The following is a 19,805-nucleotide window of genomic DNA, read 5'->3' as shown; positions in this document are numbered from 1 at the left end:
TCACCCTGTGTCAATCCTGGCCTTGAATTGCCTGACCCCTGAAGTGAAGAAGCTGGATGAAACAAAATCCCGCCTTCTTATTATTCCTGGAGGATGACGTCTGCTGCTGCAGCCACTGGATGTCTGCCTAAATAAACCATTTTAAGACAGAGTGCGGAAAATGTACAGCGACTGGATCCAGCGACATCAGGCCCCCGACACCCTTGGGAAGAATCAAGCAACCGGGCCCAAGAGGGTGTGTGCTGCTTGGTACAGCCAGCCTCATGATATGGTCGTTCGATCATTCAAGAAGCGCTCCATATCGAATGGCCTTGATGGCACAGAGGATGACATTGCCTGGGAGGTTGACGAGACTCAGCGCCCGAGAGAGAAGAAGATGAGTGAGTGTTTTCACAAAGCTGGCAAGTCCATTGTCCATTAACTTTTCTTACTGCGTCATAGGCCATCGATCATATACGACTGATGTTTTGAACCTGCCGCCAAAAATTCAAGACAGTGCTCCTGGACAAGGAGCACCATCTAGTTTGCTTCTATAACATTTCTTTGGTTTCATGTTTGTTTTTTGTTTTCTAATGCAAGAAGGTGGCGTGAAAAATTATACTTTCACCGGATAAAGCCTGCCGGTCGCCAATCATGGCATCCATTCCGCCACACGCTCCTCAAAGGCGAAAGGCTACACAGAGCACTTTTTTCGGTTCTTATGCTGTATTTTTTTAGAGCAGTAATGGCAAGTTAGGCAACCACGTGGAATAGTCGGATTTCAGTTTCAATTGCAAGACTGTGTCTCATAGCCCCAGGACATCAGCATGTGCTTGAAGACATTTCATTTAACCACTCACGTTAAGTTTTATGTAGTGCGTTTGATGTGTAAATGATAAGAGTGGTTTTATTTGGTGCTTTGGTGTTTCTCGAACATACTCCCAATATATTCTACCAAATGCGCCAGCAGATTTATAATTATGATGATGTCAAGAAAGGCTACCCCCCCCCCCCCCCCCCCCCCCCCCCCCCCCCCCTCTTTTCCACGCCTTAGGCCATTGGTCATTAAAATCTAGCCCGGTTATCACAAAGTCTGCAGGAATCGAAAATCGCTACGCTATATCCGCTATTTCGGTATACCTGGACGAGAGAAAAATAAAAAGACACAAATATGGGTAAATTTATTAATTGACGCTGAAAATAGTGGTCCAGCATTCCCTGAACATGCTTCGTGAGTGCGGGCTACAGGATCGCAGCTTCGATAACCTCCAACTGTGAACCGAAGTTCTGGCCGAGCTCTGAACTCCCGAGGTACATCCATATAGTGTCAATTGCTGCGATGGCCGCTACGGAGGTCACCGGTTTAGAGACACCACCAGCGTTGTCACAATCGCTGTCAGAGGTGCTGTCCACCGTGGCCGCTACCATAGAAAACTCAGCAATTTCATTAGTAGTCAAGTCCTCTGTGGCAATAAGGTTGTAATTGACGAAAACGAAGTCCATGTGGCCAAGATCCGGGGGCATAAGGTCCAACCTGCTACTGGACTCCCGGAGCTGATCCCAGCAGGCTGTCGTGGTGGCACCATCAGCTGTTGTGGCGATGTCAACCACAGCAGCTTCGTCGCCGGCAGGCATCGCACATCCGCGCTGCTGCTTCAGGAGAAGCCGGCTTTTTTGAAGCAGTGAACGATGGTCAGGAGCTACACATCCTCCAGGCTCTGCTTGAGAAGAAGACCCCCTTCACAAAAGGGGTCTTCATGTCAGCCACATTGTCAGCAGTGCGAACATCGATCAGGAGGCGCTCGATCACTCGGCGCCAGTAGTGGACCTTAAAGTTGGCGATAACCCCTTGATCCATGGGCTGTAGCTTGATGGTAGTAGTTGGGGGCAAGAACAAAACGAGCGTGCATTGATGTGATGCGCAGTGCAGCTGTCAAGCAACATCAGCATCTTGCACTTTCTTCAGACCATCTCTGTGTCGAAGTTGGCGAGTCACTTGCCAAAAATGTCTCGAGTCATTCATGCTTTCTTGTTGCTCACAAACGTCACAGGCATAGAGAACACCTTTACGAAGCAGAGCGATTTCTTGGCTTTGCTAATGATCAACAGGTCTACTTGTCTGAGCAATCCATGTTCACGCAGAGCAGCACCGTGATCTGGTTTTTGTTGGCTTTTCCTCTCACGCATTTGTCCGTTTAGGCCACGAGACTCTTTGATGGCAACAGTTGGAGGATACAGGCCTGTTTCATCTGTGTTGTAGATGTCCTTGCCGGAATACACAAGAATTCGATGGATATTCTTGGCCATCCCCAGTGCTGAAGTGATCGCTCGTCAATGGACGCGGCCTTGGAAGTCTTCGTGGCTGAGAGCGAAGTCTAAGTCCTTGGACTTCGCTCTGAGAGAGAGCTATGCCACTGCAAAGGCTGACATCAGTCGAGTTTTGCCCTTACTTTCGCACAAAAATTTGCCTCAAGGGTGTAAAAATGTTCTGATTGATAGATTATTTTTTGTTGGTACGAAATCTCTTCCCTATATCCACCAATGCACTTTTATTTACTTCGTTAAAACGGGACCAAACTGTATCAATGTGCAAAATTGGGAACGGGAAATTGAAATTCCTTTGTTATAACCGCTAGTTCAATATAAGTGGCTTTGCTATAACTGGGCTAGACTATATATGACCGACATTTTGAACCTGCTGCCAAAAATTAGTCAGCGCTTCTGGACAAGCTGCACCATCTAGTTTGCTTCTACATCATCATCTCTTTGGTTTCAGTTTTGTTTTTTCATTTCCTAACATGAGGAGGCAACGTGACAAATGAAACTTTGACCAGACGCAGTCTGCCGGTTGGCAATCACAGCGTCTGTTGCGCCCTGCACTGCAGGAAGGCAAAATCTACACTGAGCACATTTTTTTTTTTTAGAGCAGCAGTGGTGAGTTAGACAACTATATGAAATGGTCGGATTTCAGTTCCGATTGCGAGACTTCGTATCAGAGGCTCGTGTCATCAGTGCGTGCTGTGTGTGTCGTTTTGCCATTCATGTTGTATTTAATGCAGCCTGCTTGATTTGTAAATGATGACAGTGGTTTTAGTTGGGGCTTTAGGGTCTTTGCAACATACTGCCAAGATATTTTGCCAAATATGTCAGCAGATTCATTATTATGGTGGTTTATAATTACACCCCCTTTACTAACAACTGAAAAGTAAAAAAAATTAAAAAGGTAAAAAGTAAAAAAGAAAAAGTAGGAACTGCAATCTCTGCTATATATATATATATATATATATATATATATATATATATATTAGCAGATAAGGTAAGGGAAATGAGGGACTCATTTTGACAAACTTATGAAGGGAGCCAACAGTCACCGAAACCAAGGTGCATAAGGGAATGTTTAATATTTTTTTTTTCAATGTGTGGTGCTAATCAGTGGGATAATGATACTAAGATTAATCTATCGCTTAAAGAAAATTAGTTATAAAGCAGCAGATATATATATATATATATATTATGGGCGTGCGAATATTCGAAATTTTGAATGTGAATATGAATCAAATATGTTTGATATTCAATTTGTACTCATATTCGAGAAACTGATATTCGAGAATTTCAGAATATTCTAAAATTCCCGAATACTCGCCAGTGATCGTATACTGCGCAGACTTTCATAAGTTCGACCATGGCAAAACCACAATATCTGGGCAAATTAGCCGATAATCGTGATAAAAATTCCAGGAAAACAATACCGAGGTCCTATTCCGTTCCTTCTCCGTCATTTATCACGCAGACCAATCACATTCCGACGTCGCTAGGCTTGACCTCATGCGAAATTCTGCAAGTGGGCTTTCCCACATAACACACGTGCTGCGAACAATATGGCCGACGGCCTCCGCTTCGAACAATCGCAACGCGAAAGCAAACTTTTTTTAAATCCTTCCATAATACGTGACATACTTCATGCCCACACCCATGGCATTCGTCCTATCGAGCTTTTCTTTTATCCTTATATAATATATGTTACATATTCAATGCCCACATCCTAGGAACGCGTCCTGTTGCCTTCATAACTCTCAGAGCGTGACCTCCGCCATCCCGTTTTGTAAACTACGCTATGTGGAAAAGCCTACTTGCGGAATGCCGCGAGAGCCTCCTGAAGGGGCGCGTTGAGTTGTCACAATAGGGCAAGTGATCCTGTAAAAATCTCGCCTATTGCACAGTGCATTGTAACCTGCGCACCTCTTTAGTGGACGTAACGGCAGGTGTGACAACGATCAGAAGGCCCCTGTCGCTAGGTAAAAAAAAAAAAAAAAGCCTGGCTGCGTAGTTTCGACTTCTGAGCTTCGCCGCTGCCCCGCGGCAACATCAACTATCGGCCCGCGCATTCGCCGGTGGCCCAATCCCAGCTCCGCGCGGCTTTCGGACACTGACTGGTGTGCCGCAGGTTATTTCTCCTTCCTTTTTAAAAACCGTCTCGCCGTTCTGACGCCAGCGTGTGTTCGCTGGCCCCTTGCTTGCATTTGTGCTGTTCTTCCAGCACTCCAAAATGGGTGGCTCGGCACGGGCTTACCGGTGTTAGCGCGATGGAGCCGCCTCATAAGGCCTTACTGCATCTTCGCATTTTTGGCTGGTTTTCGTTTGTTTGTTTTTTTACCGGGAGGGGGGGGGGGCGAAAATTTTATAAACCGAGGCCTTCGGATGAACTGGGCATTTCTTCCGGTCCCTTGAACTCTGAATGAATGAGGTTTCACTAGTCACCATGTTATTTTCTGTTGCCAGTCTTGTCATTTTATGGATTTTGTTTTGCATGACCTCATTATAGTTTGGATACTGCTATGCTGTCTAATCAAGTGGTATACATTTCTTTGCACATCATGTTTGTATTTTTATATGGTACTGAGGCAGTCTAGTTTTGTTTATTTTAGTTGCAAAGACCATACGCAATTTTGAAAAAAATATGGGCAACAACATTTGCTTGTTTATCATTTTCTGAAATATTTTTTTTGCACTGAACAGATATTCGATATTTTTCTTCATATTTGTACTCGACTCATATTCGAAAATTTGATTATTCACACATGTGTACTGTGCAGCACATCTCATATCTACCTCCACTTCATGTCCTCAAGCAACTGCTTTCTCTAGTGGCACAGCAGCCATATTCCCTAACCTGAAAAGCTACGCAATGTGCAGTGTGTATTATGTACACAGTTGAAAATTGCACGAACGGTAGCTAAGAACATGTGCAATGTTTTGTATATTATATTTTTTTCGTATCAATGTCTGGCTCAGTGCAGCAGATTTTTGTTTGCTTGTATTCTTTTTTGTATGTGTGTTACTAGCGTATTTACTGTAAAAACTCGCACATAATACGAGGTTTTTTTTTGGATTTTAGCATCTCAAATTTCCACCTTACATTATATGTGGATCCAAACCATTTGACCAAATCTGCAGTTCCCAGTTTCATTATTATCGAGCGCCATTACCACTGCGATTCGAGCGATAGGAGGCACTATCTACCAGGTCAGTAGTTTCGATTTCGAAGCCAGTTCACCACGCTGATCTGCCTTCACGACTCCCAGGACTATCGCACCAGTGCACCTCCCGCGGTTGTTGCTGCTGCTGCCTCAAAAACAATCGGGACTGCGAAAGCAGTACTCAGCTGCGTTTAAAAGGAAAGTACAGTAATCTCTCTGGGAAAAAATTCATTATATTAGCGGTAACTCAATATAAGCAACCACCCGAGAAAAGCTAAAGCAGACCAGCTTTAATTGCACCGCAACTGCGAGGAAGTCAAAATACAATGTATTCAGCGGAGCAAAACTTTATTCAGATGCAAAAAAGGATATGCGCTTTGGCTGTTTCAAGTTACTGTAACGGGCGCGTGCAACCCTAACCAAGCAATGCATGAGGCCGCGGTCACCGCCCATGCATTCAACCTTCGGGGCATTTCGAATCATGAAGGCAGTGGCTGCTTTTATGGGAGGGGGGGGTCACCGAGGACTACAAGAGTATCGCGCTGGAAAGCGCCACAAATGCCGTGGCTCGAGTCTGAGGTTGTGTTTGTTGCGCTCAAAAAACGATTAGCTGCTCACTGTGGGTATGCAGCGCCATCATGAAAACTGAATGGTTTTGCAGTAGGGACTTAGCATGATTACTGGGCAATTTTTTCCCAAGTGTGCAGCCGTGAAGTTTGCGAAACGAGAATTTTTCGGTGCACCATTATCGACGACACTGATAATTCTACGGTTCGAGTGTCGGTTTGCACGCAGCATCGCCTCTGCACCACTGACATGTCTAGGAACAAAATTCAATGACCCTACCAAGCATTCAGACCGTTTGTCTAGTCTGATGGCACGAATCGAGCATTAGTTTCTTGAGAAAATCGCTGGGGAAACACTATGGTTGCGTTGACTGGATATGCTAGCATCCTGACTTGCCACAGGCGACGCTCGGATTTTTCATGTTTTCGGCATGTTATCGGTCGATATGCACCGTCAAAAGTGCAATGAAGCTAGGGGCGGTGTTTTATTGCGATGCAGGCTGATTATGGCGAGCGGCAAGCAAATTTCTGGACCGGCTTCCCCAAAGTTGTTTTCCCGATTCGTTAACATAGCTCCTCGCATCGAACATAGCAAAGGGTATGCGACCAGGCAGCAGCTCAACAACATTGTTGTTGACTCTTTTTGAAGTGCGTCCTACGGGTTGCCTTCTCGTCTAAAGCGAAAACTCTCGGGAATGACGTTTGCGTGCTTTCGAGTGTTTCGTCTGCTTTGGCCGATGTGAAACGGTTAGGCTTAGCGACGACTACTGCAGGCAGGGAGCAGCTGTTCGTTGACCGGCGCAACTGTGGTTGGTGTTGGTGCCGAAATCTTAGCTCGCTCGCTGATTGGTTCAGCAGTTTGCAATTCGCAGTCGCAATTCTGGAAAATCGAGCACCGAGTGACTGGCCTGTCCCTTTTCAACCAAAACAGTCGCACAACCTCTGCAACTCGCAAGTGTGAATGGGCCCATATTCGAAGGAATACTTTATTTTCTTGTAGATTCTATCACGGGGGACACCAGCGACGCGACTGCAACCGAGATTACCGGTTCAGGCACGCTGTGCCATGGAATTTGACAGCTTCCCTTCGCTCCGCTGTACATAGCTGGCGGCACTCGGCACTCGCTTGGTACTTTTGTGGCCTGTTCTGTGCCTGCATGAGACTAATTCGTCGGCGGTATTAATTTGACACTGCATGCGCAGAAGGGTCGCCAGCGCTCGGCGCCGGCGATGCCTCCGCTCGCCATTTAACTTTAAGCGGGTCAAGCTCTTCGTGCACTTCGAGTAAAGTGATTTTGTTATAATGAGGGATTACTGTAATCGCAGCTGCCGAAAGCATCGGTACCACGTCAAGCGTTGCTACAAGGTGTGGAAAAGGTAGGGAGAGCCTGCAGTTACCGCTGCCGGACACGTGTCTCTCAAGCCACACATTGCAGTTGGATGGCGGACGCATGGGCTAACATTCCCGAGGAGCTCACCGGTTGTAACTTCAAGAAATGCGGCATATCAAACGCGCTTAACGGTACCGAAGCTGTGTTTCTGTGAAAAGATATCTGTGACAAGGGGTTTCTGGAAATTTCGAAGTGCGCGCCCACGGCGCAAGACGCGAGTAGACGTGAGCGCTGGCACCTGATATGTATCTGCCAGATATTTGATGCCAGCGCTACACGTGTCATATTCGGAGTGCTGGTGTACACAAATAATCGGAGGACGCTCAGCTTTCGCGACTTGCGGAATGTCTTCGAGCTGACTGCCTTACTTTCATTATGATGGATGTGGATGAGAACATTTTTTTACATTTTTGCTATTCCAAAATCATACCTCTATTATGTGCGGGTTTTCATGGTAACCAATAAATTTTCGAAAAAGTTTAGCACGCACAACTCTGGCATTTTTTTGTTCGGAAGTATAATCAATAAGCTACAGTTTGATGTATTACAATGGACAGTGCATTTATCACTTCTTGGAGAAATAATATTTGTTTTATAACACTCAAAACAGGTTGTTTTTTTCACAGAACAGAAAGTGCTTAAGGTATCTTTTTTTTGCACATGTTGGTCTCGCGTGACGTTCGTAGTTTTTTTTTCCGGGAAACACTGGGCAGCATGTAAAGCTGCCCCTACAGATACAATCATGGTCGCGTTACATTTGAGTAAATACAGTACCTCCTTGGTCCATTATTGCTTTGATGAGCAGATATCACACTTTAGAAGCGATAATTAATAACGCAAGTATTTGATCGCTTTTAACAAAACTTTTCTCATTTTCACTTTTGTGTTGAAGCAGGTCCGTTCTTGCTTCATGCGATGCTGATAGTAGTACACAAAATCCCACCCAACAATCAAATTATTTTGCTCAATACAACATCTCCTGAAGCATGATGAAAGCCTGTAGACTTTGTAAAATCCTGTAAATGCTTAGCTGCACCAGGATGAACTATGAGGCAACAGCCTCCTGCCCGCAAGCAACACACTGCTGCTTTCCTAGCAAAATGGTTTATGGGGTTTAACATCCCAAAGCGACTCAGGCCATGAGGGAAGCCATAGTAGAAGGCTCGGGATAATTTCGACCATCTGGGGTTCTTTAACGTGCACTGGCATCGCGCAGTACACGGGCCTTTAGCACTTTGCCTCCATCGAAATGTGACCACCGCAGCCATGATTGAACCCACAGGTCAGCAGCCAAGCACCACAACCACTGAGCCACCGCAGCAGCCTCCTAACAAAACAGTCACGGTTTTACTAGCACCACATCCCAGGGTCGTTACAAGTCTGCCACTAAAATAAAAATGAAACTCCACTTACATTCTTGGAGGTTATTCTGCAACGGGGTTCCAGTCAGGACAATCCTCCGGCAAGTCTTCAGTTGACTCATTGCCTTGGACAAGCCAGTGCTCTCATTTTTCAATACGTGTCCTTCATCACAGACAACCAGCTTTGGTCCTGCAAATTTTCAATCGCTGAGATGAGTGAAATGGGGATGGGAGGGGGGTGCGAAGGAACCTCAAAATTAGCTGCAAAGCAGCTGAGCACACTGTGAGGTAGAATATGAGCTACAGCCCAGGAGACAAAACTGATATACTGAACACACTTCATGCAAGCTTTTCACAAGATGTGCGACAGCAAAATAAACTGCTCTGTGTGGATCGAAGCAGCTGCAACGCCTTGTCGGAAGACAAAAAAAAAAAAAAAGCCACACAGGTGAGCAGCAATGGCTATCTTTTTGGTCACCAGTTTCCAAAAGCATGCGACTAATTTCTAAATTATGTTTAAGTGCTTACAACACCATGTTGTGTCAAAGAGCAGTTTTTCTTAGTGATATACTTTGTTCTGCACTACTGATCCTGCATATCTGACAAATGAGGTGCACTGCTGGGAAGTGATGCACACTGTCACCATGCAGCAATGTAGAAGCTAGGTCTAGTTACAGCTGATATGCAATCACGTTCGAAAAGATGTTGACAAGCAGACTGCAACAAGCAGACACCAATCCCCACTGTGGCTGGCAAACGCACAAGCCCTAATCAGTCGTGCACCACTTTTACGTTCAAGCAGCTCCATGAACCTATGCATCCCTCCCTGAATGTCTGAATTAGCGAGGTTCCATTATAGACATTATATGGCAGCTTGTCTTTGGCGGTAAGCACAAATGAGGTGCAAAAAATCGAGCAATCAGTCGCGACGTGTCTGAAATTTCAGGCACTCTTATAATTAAGCTCTATGGGGCATGTCGTGGTGCGGCAAAGATGTCCAAATATTCAGGCGTCCAGATTTTCTGGTCGACTGTAGCTAGCGCAAGTCAGACCATCCATAATGCTTTGTGGTCTTCATGAGACAGTGGCACTTACGACAATGTCAAAGACTGTTATGGTTACATTCGGTTTCATGATGCATCATCAATGAAAGCTATCATAATTTTAAAAATTTCCAATTTTCTTCACTGTGACTGCAGGCTTTCAAAGTGAGTATGTCGTATTCAGCAACATAGCCACCTATGTGATGAAGTGGGTTAGCTCGGTGCATGGTGCAGTATCTAAGAGCTTTTGTGAAGCAAGCAAGGAGAGCAGGAATTAAGGCCTGCCTTGCTCCCGATGCCTCATGTTGGTGAGCACACAAGACCACCAGCTGTCCTGTCCTAGCCACGCAGTGATGCCATGACATACCCTCTCACAAATACTGAGCATACCTGTGCATGCTTGGAATGCGAAGCATTGGAGAGAGACTCTTCATAGCCTGGGCATACCTGGGTCAAGAAGAAGCTTCCTGAACTTTTCCTGCATGGTCTTCTTCTTTCCCCTTCCAGGTGTGTTCACAAGACGACGAAACATGTCGTAGCCAATGATGGCCACGCCACCTCTGCGGTGCCACCTCTCCAGAACCTCCAGTCTCACATCGTTCACCCTGATGGAAGATGTTTCGTACACCTGCACATGAACAGAGACACAGCATGGAACACACACTGCTCGCCACTCTCAAAATGTGACCAGTCAGTGGAGCACCGAAAGGAGAAAGCATCAAAATGGGACTGCACTGGAGACTTCCCAACACTGAGCTACCTTAAGGTGGGACACTGGTCTTCGGGGACCAAAAAAACGACCCAAAAATCTATTTTTTATAAATGAGATTTTTGGAGCCTATAGCTATTATTCATCAACTCTACCAGTTTTCTCCTCCAAGAAATTGGTACTTTGGCCATATTATTAAATTTAGATCACTGTGTGGGCTCAATTTGTTTAGGAGCAGGCGATTTAACACTGAAAATTTTGGACACCTGGCTGTCTTAGTACGTCAATATCTCAACGTCTAGGACAGATAGACATGTCATATTGTTTGCTAAAGGAAGCTGAAGGCACAATGTATGCAATAGTCGAAGCACAACTGTTCAATCACGCTTCAAGAATTTGTAATTTTGCAAAATTTATCGATGCACGATATTCACACCTTGAATGCTGCTATTCTAAGTGCTGTAAAATTACTAATGAGGGTAAAATGATAAAACTGCATTGATTATTGCACTCTTTACTCACCATACTATGTAGCCATGGGTTAAAAATTATTTTTATTGAGCCATTTTTTTGTATCGAGGAAATAATAAATGACTAATTAAAATTAATTACCTTAGAAACTAAAGACTTAATTAAAAAAGCAATTTCATTTTTGAATTCAGTATAAAAAAACTGAGCAACGTGATACAGTTTCATTAGGATTGGACTAAAAATAAGGAAAATAGGTCCAAGACCAGTGTCCCCCCTTAAAGTACCTTTGTACCTTTTAGCAAACACAGCTAATATGCCCCTAAGTCGCACCAAAGTTCTCGGAGCCACATGTATTTGTTTGAATTAATAGCATCCGAATTCGGCAAAGCAAAAATAAATAAGTGCGACCCAAAGCAAAGCGGCAATTACCGATATAAACTTGTCCCAGACAAACCACAATTCTGGACCTGACAAGCAAGTTTTAGGCATTTGCAATATTGAACACAAAGCTCCTCATGTCCTTGTAGTGCTTCGGCCCTGCTGAACCTTTCTGTCCAGCTGATCTATAGCATGCACCTTCCCATTGAACGAGTGTTTCACGGTTCCTTCAATAAGACGCATTTAGTCACCAAGTGACGCAGAGACTACAATATACTTATGATGCAAATGTAATGACAGCATGAAACTCTGCCATGCAATATGCAATATTTGAAAATGGCTTTTTACAATTATGTGCATTTCTGATACCCCCTTCGTACTGGAATGCCAAGCCTAACTAAACTGTGGCCATTCTGCATTTTATGAACTTTGAGTTCGAACCTGCTTTCCATTACAGAACTGAATTTTTCCGCATACTTTTTTGCACAAGCAACAAAGCTTGAACCTCCAAAAAGTGCAATTTGAATGCAGCTGTTACAGAACGCAACAAAAACACACAAGTTAATTAAAATTCATAAATTGGTCTGAATCAACTGCAATAGCGAATTGTCTCAGCAGGAAGCAAAAGGTTTCCAGGAAACAGCATGCAGAGAGCAAATGGGCTCTATGCCAACATTAGCAAAGCCACTGACAATACGCAGAAGTTCTGCGCGTTGACAAAGCACCTGCTCAAGGCCAGCAACAAGAGGGATGCGACGGAGCCCCGCAACAAAATGCAACCACGATGTAGCATCCCTGACAACTCTTTGTTTCGCCTTTATTTATGGTGCCATCCTTTGGTTTTGATTATAAGTTGACACCCTCGTTACAGATTTTCAAATTAAAAAAATAGGTCAGCCTACAAACATGTAAATATGGTAGCCAAGGCTATCCAATCCAGTCTGTCTGATTCTGTTTAAATCCAAGATGATGCCTTTCACAGTGGCAAAGAACCGGTTGGTTGTGGCAGCAATGCCCGCTCACGTCTATATTAGGCCGCAAAAACGAACTTCCAGATGAAAAACGATTTGCACAGTACAGTGAAAGCTCGTTAATTCGACCCCCGTTAATTCGGACAATCGGATAATTCGACCTGCACGCATGGTCCCTACAATTATATATAGGAGTCTATGGGGCAAAACTCTCGTTAATTCGGACAAATTTTACCGCCCATCGGTTAATTCGACCTAGTTCCACGGCCCGCCAAGAGCGGCGCTACTGTAAAGTTGGAAAAAAAGAATGAAGCGTAGGCCATCCGTACGGTCATCGTCATCAGCAGTGCGAGAGAGGGCGAGGAAGCAAGGTTAGCAGTGGCCGAAGTGCCCGGTGTCTTTCTTTGTGCTTCGTTGCCTCTTGCAGTCGTGCTCAGTCGTTGTGTTAACCCTATCTTCAGCAAGTCTCGTTTTGGCGTGTGTCGTCGTTGCCCCATGTTTCTTGCTGCTACGATCGCGGTTATTGAACCCTAACACGCCTTTTTTGGAAATTCCGTGCTTTGCCAGCGTGTTTACTGTGCTGTTTTCGAGTGCGTAGCGCGCCGTGCCTGCGCGCCTCGCCATCGCGTCCTGCTCCGATGGCGACACCGGCAAAGCGGCCGAAGTACAACCAGGCGAAGGACCTAGCCACGAAAGTGGAAATATTGAAGGTGCTGAAGGATGGTGTTTCACGCTCTGACGTGATGGTCAAGTATGATGTTAAAAGAACCACCTTGGCCACTTATGTGAAGAATGAAAACAGCATTATGGAGGCGTTTGACAGTGAAGCCTACGGTGACAAAAGGTAACGACTGCGGACTGCGGCCCACCCGGAACTCGAAGAAGCCGTAATGCGACGGATTAGAAACGCACGTGAGGCCTACCTCCCTGTGAGTGGGCCATTAATTTGTGCCCAGGCTGAAAGGTTCGCCACAAAAATGAACCTTGAAGAGTTCAAAGCTTCTGAAGGTTGGCTTGCTCGCTTCAGAAGCCGTCACAATCTGACTTTTAAGAGTGTGTGTGGCGAAAGAGCATCCGTGGACGAAGACAGGATCGAGGAGTGGCGGATCACCGGGCTTCGTGAACACCTAGCTGCGTACGACGCTCCGAATATATTTAACGCCAACGAAACAGTGCTTTTCTTTAAAGCACTCCCGGATAAGACGATCACCTTTAAAAGTGACCCCTGCACAGCAGGGAAAAGAAGCAAAGAAAGGGTCACTGTGCTACTTGCCGCCAACATGACGGGAACAGAGCGTCTGCCTCTCCTAGTGATCGGAAAGGCTCAGAAGCCGAGGTGCTTCAAGAACGCGCGGCGCCTTCCGGTTGAATACCAAGCCAACAGGAAGGCTTGGATGACGTCCAGCATATTTCAGTCCTGGCTTCATCAAATGGATCGGCGTTTTCGAGCAGAGAAACGGAAGGTCCTCATGGTTGTGGACAATTGCAGTGCTCACTGCAAGGTGTCGGGCCTGGAATGGATTGAGCTTGTGTTCCTCCCGCCGAATACAACCGCAGCCCTTCAGCCCATGGACCAGGGCATAATCCAGCATATAAAATGCAAGTACAGAAAGCATGTATTGCAGCGCATGCTTATCTGTATGGAAGCTGGGAAGAAGTACGACCTTACGCTCCTCAGCGCTTTGAACATTCTGGCGCACGAATGGGCCAACACGCCTACAGCAGTTATTGCGAACTGCTTTCGGCACAGCGGTTTTGTGCAACCGAACTGCAGTGTGGGGGAACTGCCGACAGAAGCAGCTGACGCAACCACAGAAGACGACAGCTGTTTCGACAGCGTTTTGCCTCCTGCCGTGCGGCTCGCGGATTACGTGTCCATCGATGATGGTGTCGCCATTGCCGGCCAGCTGACCGAGGACGAAATCATCCAAGAAGTGACAGGCGCCGACAACGACGATTCGTCAAAAGATGACGATTGTGAGCACCTGCCCCAAACGCCGAAGCGCACGGTGAAAGAAGCCGCAGAAGCCTTGCCCGTGCTGGAAGACTTCTGTGAACAAATTCCGGATGGTTCGCGTGCCGCGGAGCATCTGGCAGCTGTTAGAGCTATTGTAGCCGCTCAAATTCACCCTAAATAGCAGACGACGATAACAAACTTCTTTGCCAAATAAAGGTATGTCATGCTGGGGCAAATTTCAAGTTTTTTTGTGGTTCATTCGATATTTCGACATTCGGTTAATTTGACAATTTTTCGCGGTCCCGTCAGTGTCGAATTAACGAGCTTTTACTGTATTAGTGGCCTCTATTTCAGTGCGAAAAGCCTACTTTTTGGGGTCCGCGGGGTCCGAAATATAGGTCGTAAATATGCACATTTTCCTATGAGATGCATGATGGTTCCTCAACAAAGTCCGAAATATTGCACAAGTTTGAATTATTGAAATCCGACAAATCAGTTGGCTATTGTACAGAAAAATTCACTGAGCCTCACGGCAAATACACTACCTAGCATTTGGGTTGTGCCTCAACGGCCAGTGCTTAAAAAATGTCGCTGTCTCACCACACACCCAAAGTGTAATTCAAATTCTTTTCACTTCCAAAACCACTTCTGAAGTCCAGCTACTGAAATAATCATACTATATGGACAATGTTTTATGTAGCACCTAAACAGTATACAGTAAAACCTTGTTACTACGAACATCAGATTAACGAAATTTTCAGATTTACGAATTTTTTTAAAATCCCCGCCAAAATGCCTATATTTTAAATGTAAAAAACTTTCAGTACTACGAATTTCAAATTACCGAATATTTCAGAATAACGTATGTAATTTAATCTCGCAATCATCGCAAGACGCTTCGTTATTGCGAAGTTCCATCAAAGTTTCGTACCAAATCCCTGAAGCTGACGCCTATCATCATCATCCGAAGCAGCAGCTATGCGCTGGGAAACCCGTTGCAACGGATACAGCCCCAGCAGCATCGGCATCAACGCTAGTGTCGCGGTGAATGAATATAGGCTAGGCGGCGCAAGCTGCCGCCCGATACAAAGGGTAAGGCCATTATCATCCATCCAGCGTGTGGTCGCATACTGCGCCGTAGTCTTAAGCCTATTCAGCGCAGTGTCACCACGTCGACAGCGAACGGTAGGATCTGCAAAGTTATCGGCGCTGTGATTGTGTTGTGCATTAGCTTTGCTGACAATGAGTTCTCCTGGCCCCTGCGTTAAAAAGAAGCGACTCCAGTTTTCGCTTAAAGAAAAAGCGGACATTCTGTTGCAGCTGAATGCTGGAAAAAAGCAAGTGGACTTGTGCAGGGAGCTTGACATCACACAGTCGACAAATGCAACGATGCTCAAAGATCGGGACAAGATCATAAAACTACACCGAGAGTCGCTCCCTCAAGAAAACGTCTGCGGCTGGGCAACTACCGTGGACAGCGACAGCGTGGGGGCTACATCCGCAGAGCTCACCATCGAAGACACCGTGAATCAAGTGCGTGAGCAAGAAGAATGTAGTAGCGACGAAGACGATGCCGACACTGGATCTGCGCACGAAGAGGAAGAGATTGTTTCTGGCTCGGTTGTCCTAGTCTTTCTAGAAAAGACCCGATCATTCCTCGGGCGCTGAAGAGATGTCCCCGATGACGTGCACTGGAAGGTCGAGGACGTGGAGGTGTTCGTCCTGCAGCGCTTGTCGTCTACTCGCCAAGACTTCTTCAAGCAATAAATTGTAGTTAAACTGTGCCCAGCGTTATCGTTTATTATTTACTTACCAATACATAAATCTGCTGCAAAGGTACGCAATTTTAGTTCTTGTGATGCATTACTGACATGAAATGACATGGTGTAATGATTGGCAAATGAACCTAAACGTAAAAAAATCTGCCGCGTTATCAATAACCAGGAAAATACAAAAATCAGCATCTCAGTATGTCATTAATAATATCCCACTCCCCCAAGTCGTAGAACACAAATACCACGGTGTAATCATATCCCATGACCTTAGATGGAACTCCCATATAACTCACATTACATCCAAGGCTCTAAAAAGACTCTTCTTCTTGAGAAGGCGCCTCAAACTAGCCCCATCAGAGACAAAACTATTAGCCTATAATACCCTTGTAAGGCCAATTCTTGAATACTCTAATATTGTCTGGTTTCCCTCTACTAAACAACATGTAAGTAAACTAGAACAAGTACAAAGGAAGGCAATCAGATTCATTTTTAATAAATATAGCCAAACTGACTCACCAACTGACCTACTCCAGAAAGCTGGTATGCTTACCTTGCAGAAGAGAGCCAAACTAGCACGTCTTAGATTCATGCACCAGTTGCTCAATAATCAGCTGCATATTGACACTTCTACATATTTATCCTTTACAGATACCAGGCCCACACGCCATAAGCACTCTCATACTTTAAACGAGTACACTTTCCGGACCGACTGCTTTAAACACTCATTCTTCCCGCTAACCATACGCGAATGGAATACCCTTGACCCAACCATCACAAGCTGCTCATCATTAAATAACTTTGTAGCCCTCGTCGAACACCAACTGGGTACGAAATAAATGCTTTACGCACCTTTGCATATGTACCCGCCTTCCAATCAGGCACAGATCGTGTTCATTGTGTGCGCATTTCTACATGTTCTTCTGTTGCATTACCTTACATTTTTGCCTTTCATTTTTAAAATATTGATTCATTGGCTTCCAGTGTCTGTTCTCTGTTCCTTGATTACTGTTGTCTGTTCCGTCCATTTGAAAGTTTATTCACTTTTACTTCTATTCTTGAGTTCTTGTTAAACATCTTACCCTCAAAACGCTGAGTGTTTACCTTTGTGTTATGCTTGCTTGCCTTATTGTGCTTATTTATTAGACTGTTCAACTTATGCCCTTCCTGTTATAATCCCATATGGGATTGACAGTATGTACCAATAAATAAATAAATAAAATAAAAAATAAAGGTCTTTCAGTACTACGATATTTCAAAATAACGAATTAAATTCGGCGGTCCCGTGAAGTTCATTGTAACGAGATTCTACTGTATCAGTTTCTATTAAGAGTGTGGATGCCCCTGGCTGGTAAGATGGTATGGCGTGGTGTGCAGGGTTTAACACCCAAGGTGACACATGGGTTATGAGGAACGCGGTTGTGTAGCATTCCCAATTATCGTATTTACACGACTGCAAGTCGACCTATTTTTTTTAACCTGAAAATCCGAAGTGGGAGGGGGTCGACTTACAATCGAAACGAAAGCAAAGCACTATAAGTAAAGGCGAGACAAACGAGATATCGGGCATGCTACAGCATGGCTGCAACTTTGCCGCGCGGCTCTGTCGCATCGATCTTGGTGCTGGACTTGAGCAGGCTGCTATGTCAACGCGCAAAACTGGCATCCCCTCTCCGCGCGCGCGGGCGGCGGCAAATGGTGGCTATCGATAAGCAGCAAACTGGCACCCCACAAGTGGCTGCTGACTGCGGTTGCTGATAAGCGGCGGCGGCCCGATAACGCAATCGCGTTCTACGGAAGCTCAAGCGTCCAACAAGTTTTCTTTTTACTTTCAAATGTGCTCGGCGCTCAAGAGAGCGTTGATAGTTGATGGAAAGGCCGCTGTTCCAATCGAGGCGCCACCCCCACTCGGAATGGCGGTGGTGCCAGGGAGTGTCGATAGCCGACGGAAGGGCCGACGCCATTCACGCTTAGTTTCTCTTTGGCTCTGATGCATTTCACTATTGCCGGTTGCATTTCACAAGTTTTTAATGTAGTGCTTCGTCAGACATCATTTGTGCTCCAGGTCCGGCAAGTGACTGGCGCTCGTTCACGGCTATATTCAAGATGGCTGCCATTTTTACGCCGAAGAAACGAACAGCCGCACTGTTCCATGCGATGTCGTGATGTGGCTGTTTGCGAAGTGCGGGATTTCGCTGGACGACAACGTCAGAACTACATGCTGCGGGACTGCAGCAGCGATCACGACGACAACACTAGTGAGGACGACGGCGCAGGTGTGGACGAGTAGTCCAGTGACTAATACATTTTCATTTTGGAATGTGCCCACGGGCATGCCCGCGCGCGGCAGTCAATAGCGGCTGGCAATAAACGGCGGCCACTGGATAATGCTATCCCGTTCAACTATTCAAGGCCAAGCTTAAACAACCTTGGAAGTTTTTTTTTATTTTTCAGAAATGTGATTTGGGGGGGGGTCCGACTTACATTCGAGTCGACTAACAATCGTGTAAATACGGTAGTCTTGACCATCCGGAGTTCTTTAACATGCACAGTGATCGCGTAACACACAGGTGTCTACTGCACTTTTCCTCCAAATAAATATCCCTGGGAGCAAAAGCTGAGCAGATGAGACTGAAGCTATGTCATAGGCACAGTGTGTTACGACCAGTCTGCAACCACCAAAAGTACATCATAGACTCCATTTATTAGTTCAAAAAATTAGCTCGGCTGAAGAAATAAATGAAAAAAAAAACAACAACAAAACAATAAGACGTACTGAAAGCCTAGCATTGGCTACATCTGCAAGACAAAATTAGGCAAAATGTCCTCTATGAACACAAGGCACTAACGATGTTCTTTTGATCAAGCAGAGTACTGGCGAGACAATATGAGAGCAGTTTTCACCTTCATTTTGAGGCCATTGTCGTCTATCCACCGTTCAAACTCATTGGCCCAGTTCAGGACGGTGTTGTAGGGGCACACCACAAGGGCAGTGCGGAGCAGCGGGCCAGCTACCTCGTGAGTCATCAAGGTGTGCAGGAACGAAATGACCTGCGCAACAAGTCGACACGGAAGCAAGCATATCAATGCAGCACTCTTTACAGAGCCAGTGTCCTTTGGAAACTAGTTTTGCTGGTCATGAGATCTCCACCGAAGTTCTGTACAGGGACAGAACAAGTCATTACGAGATGTGGTCGTTGATTAGAGAGCAGCAATGTGCCATTCCGCCATAAAAGAATGCCTGCACATGGAGAAATGCTCCTGAGCAGGGAGTGTCACGGGAAGGGTTACTTTATTGAAGTTAAGAGCTGAGTGAAATACAAACAGGAGATCGAGTTATTAGAGCGAAAGCTCTACTCCACCCGCACAATGCTGAAGGTCATGTGGCTATGAAATTTGCCTTGACTTTCAAACCAGGAGGAGTGCAGGCTTGGCTCTGAGGTCATGTCAAGTGATTCACCATGCCTTGCTACAGCTGCACATGTTGAGCCGACAGCACTTGCTCGCCTCGCAACTATCGAATCACGCGACTCGCTGCACCTCACCACAGCTGCGTATGCGGAGCCGACCGCACTCTCGCAACTTTCGGAAATCATGTGATGCGCCATTCACTATATAAAAGCATGTGGAGCGTGGTTATTTTTGTATGCTTATCTTTTGTATGAACAGGGCTTTCACTAGTCTTACTAGGTTCAGTCAGGTTGAACCACAGCTAATTTTTTATTTTATA

The 19,805-nt window shown here is 45.5% G+C and overlaps 1 protein-coding gene across 2 annotated transcripts in view; it reads right to left on the bottom strand.

Annotated features, from left to right (window-relative positions):
• Window positions 1–19,805, bottom strand: part of LOC144128303 (uncharacterized) — a 102,432-nt gene that overhangs the window by 52,359 nt on the left and 30,268 nt on the right. For both annotated transcript variants that reach the window (XM_077661619.1, XM_077661620.1), the window contains exons 12-14: window positions 18,980–19,126; window positions 10,265–10,445; window positions 8,827–8,964 (exon numbers count right to left, since the gene is read on the bottom strand). In XM_077661619.1, the coding sequence (XP_077517745.1) occupies window positions 8,827–8,964; window positions 10,265–10,445; window positions 18,980–19,126 (466 nt within the window). The remainder of the gene's footprint in view (window positions 1–8,826; window positions 8,965–10,264; window positions 10,446–18,979; window positions 19,127–19,805) is intronic.

This window comes from Amblyomma americanum, chromosome 4 (genome assembly GCF_052857255.1).
Source record: "Amblyomma americanum isolate KBUSLIRL-KWMA chromosome 4, ASM5285725v1, whole genome shotgun sequence".
NCBI classification, from domain to species: Eukaryota; Metazoa; Arthropoda; class Arachnida; order Ixodida; family Ixodidae; genus Amblyomma; species Amblyomma americanum.
Note: the sequence above shows the minus strand (reverse complement) of the source record. Positions and strands in the feature narration are given on the sequence as shown.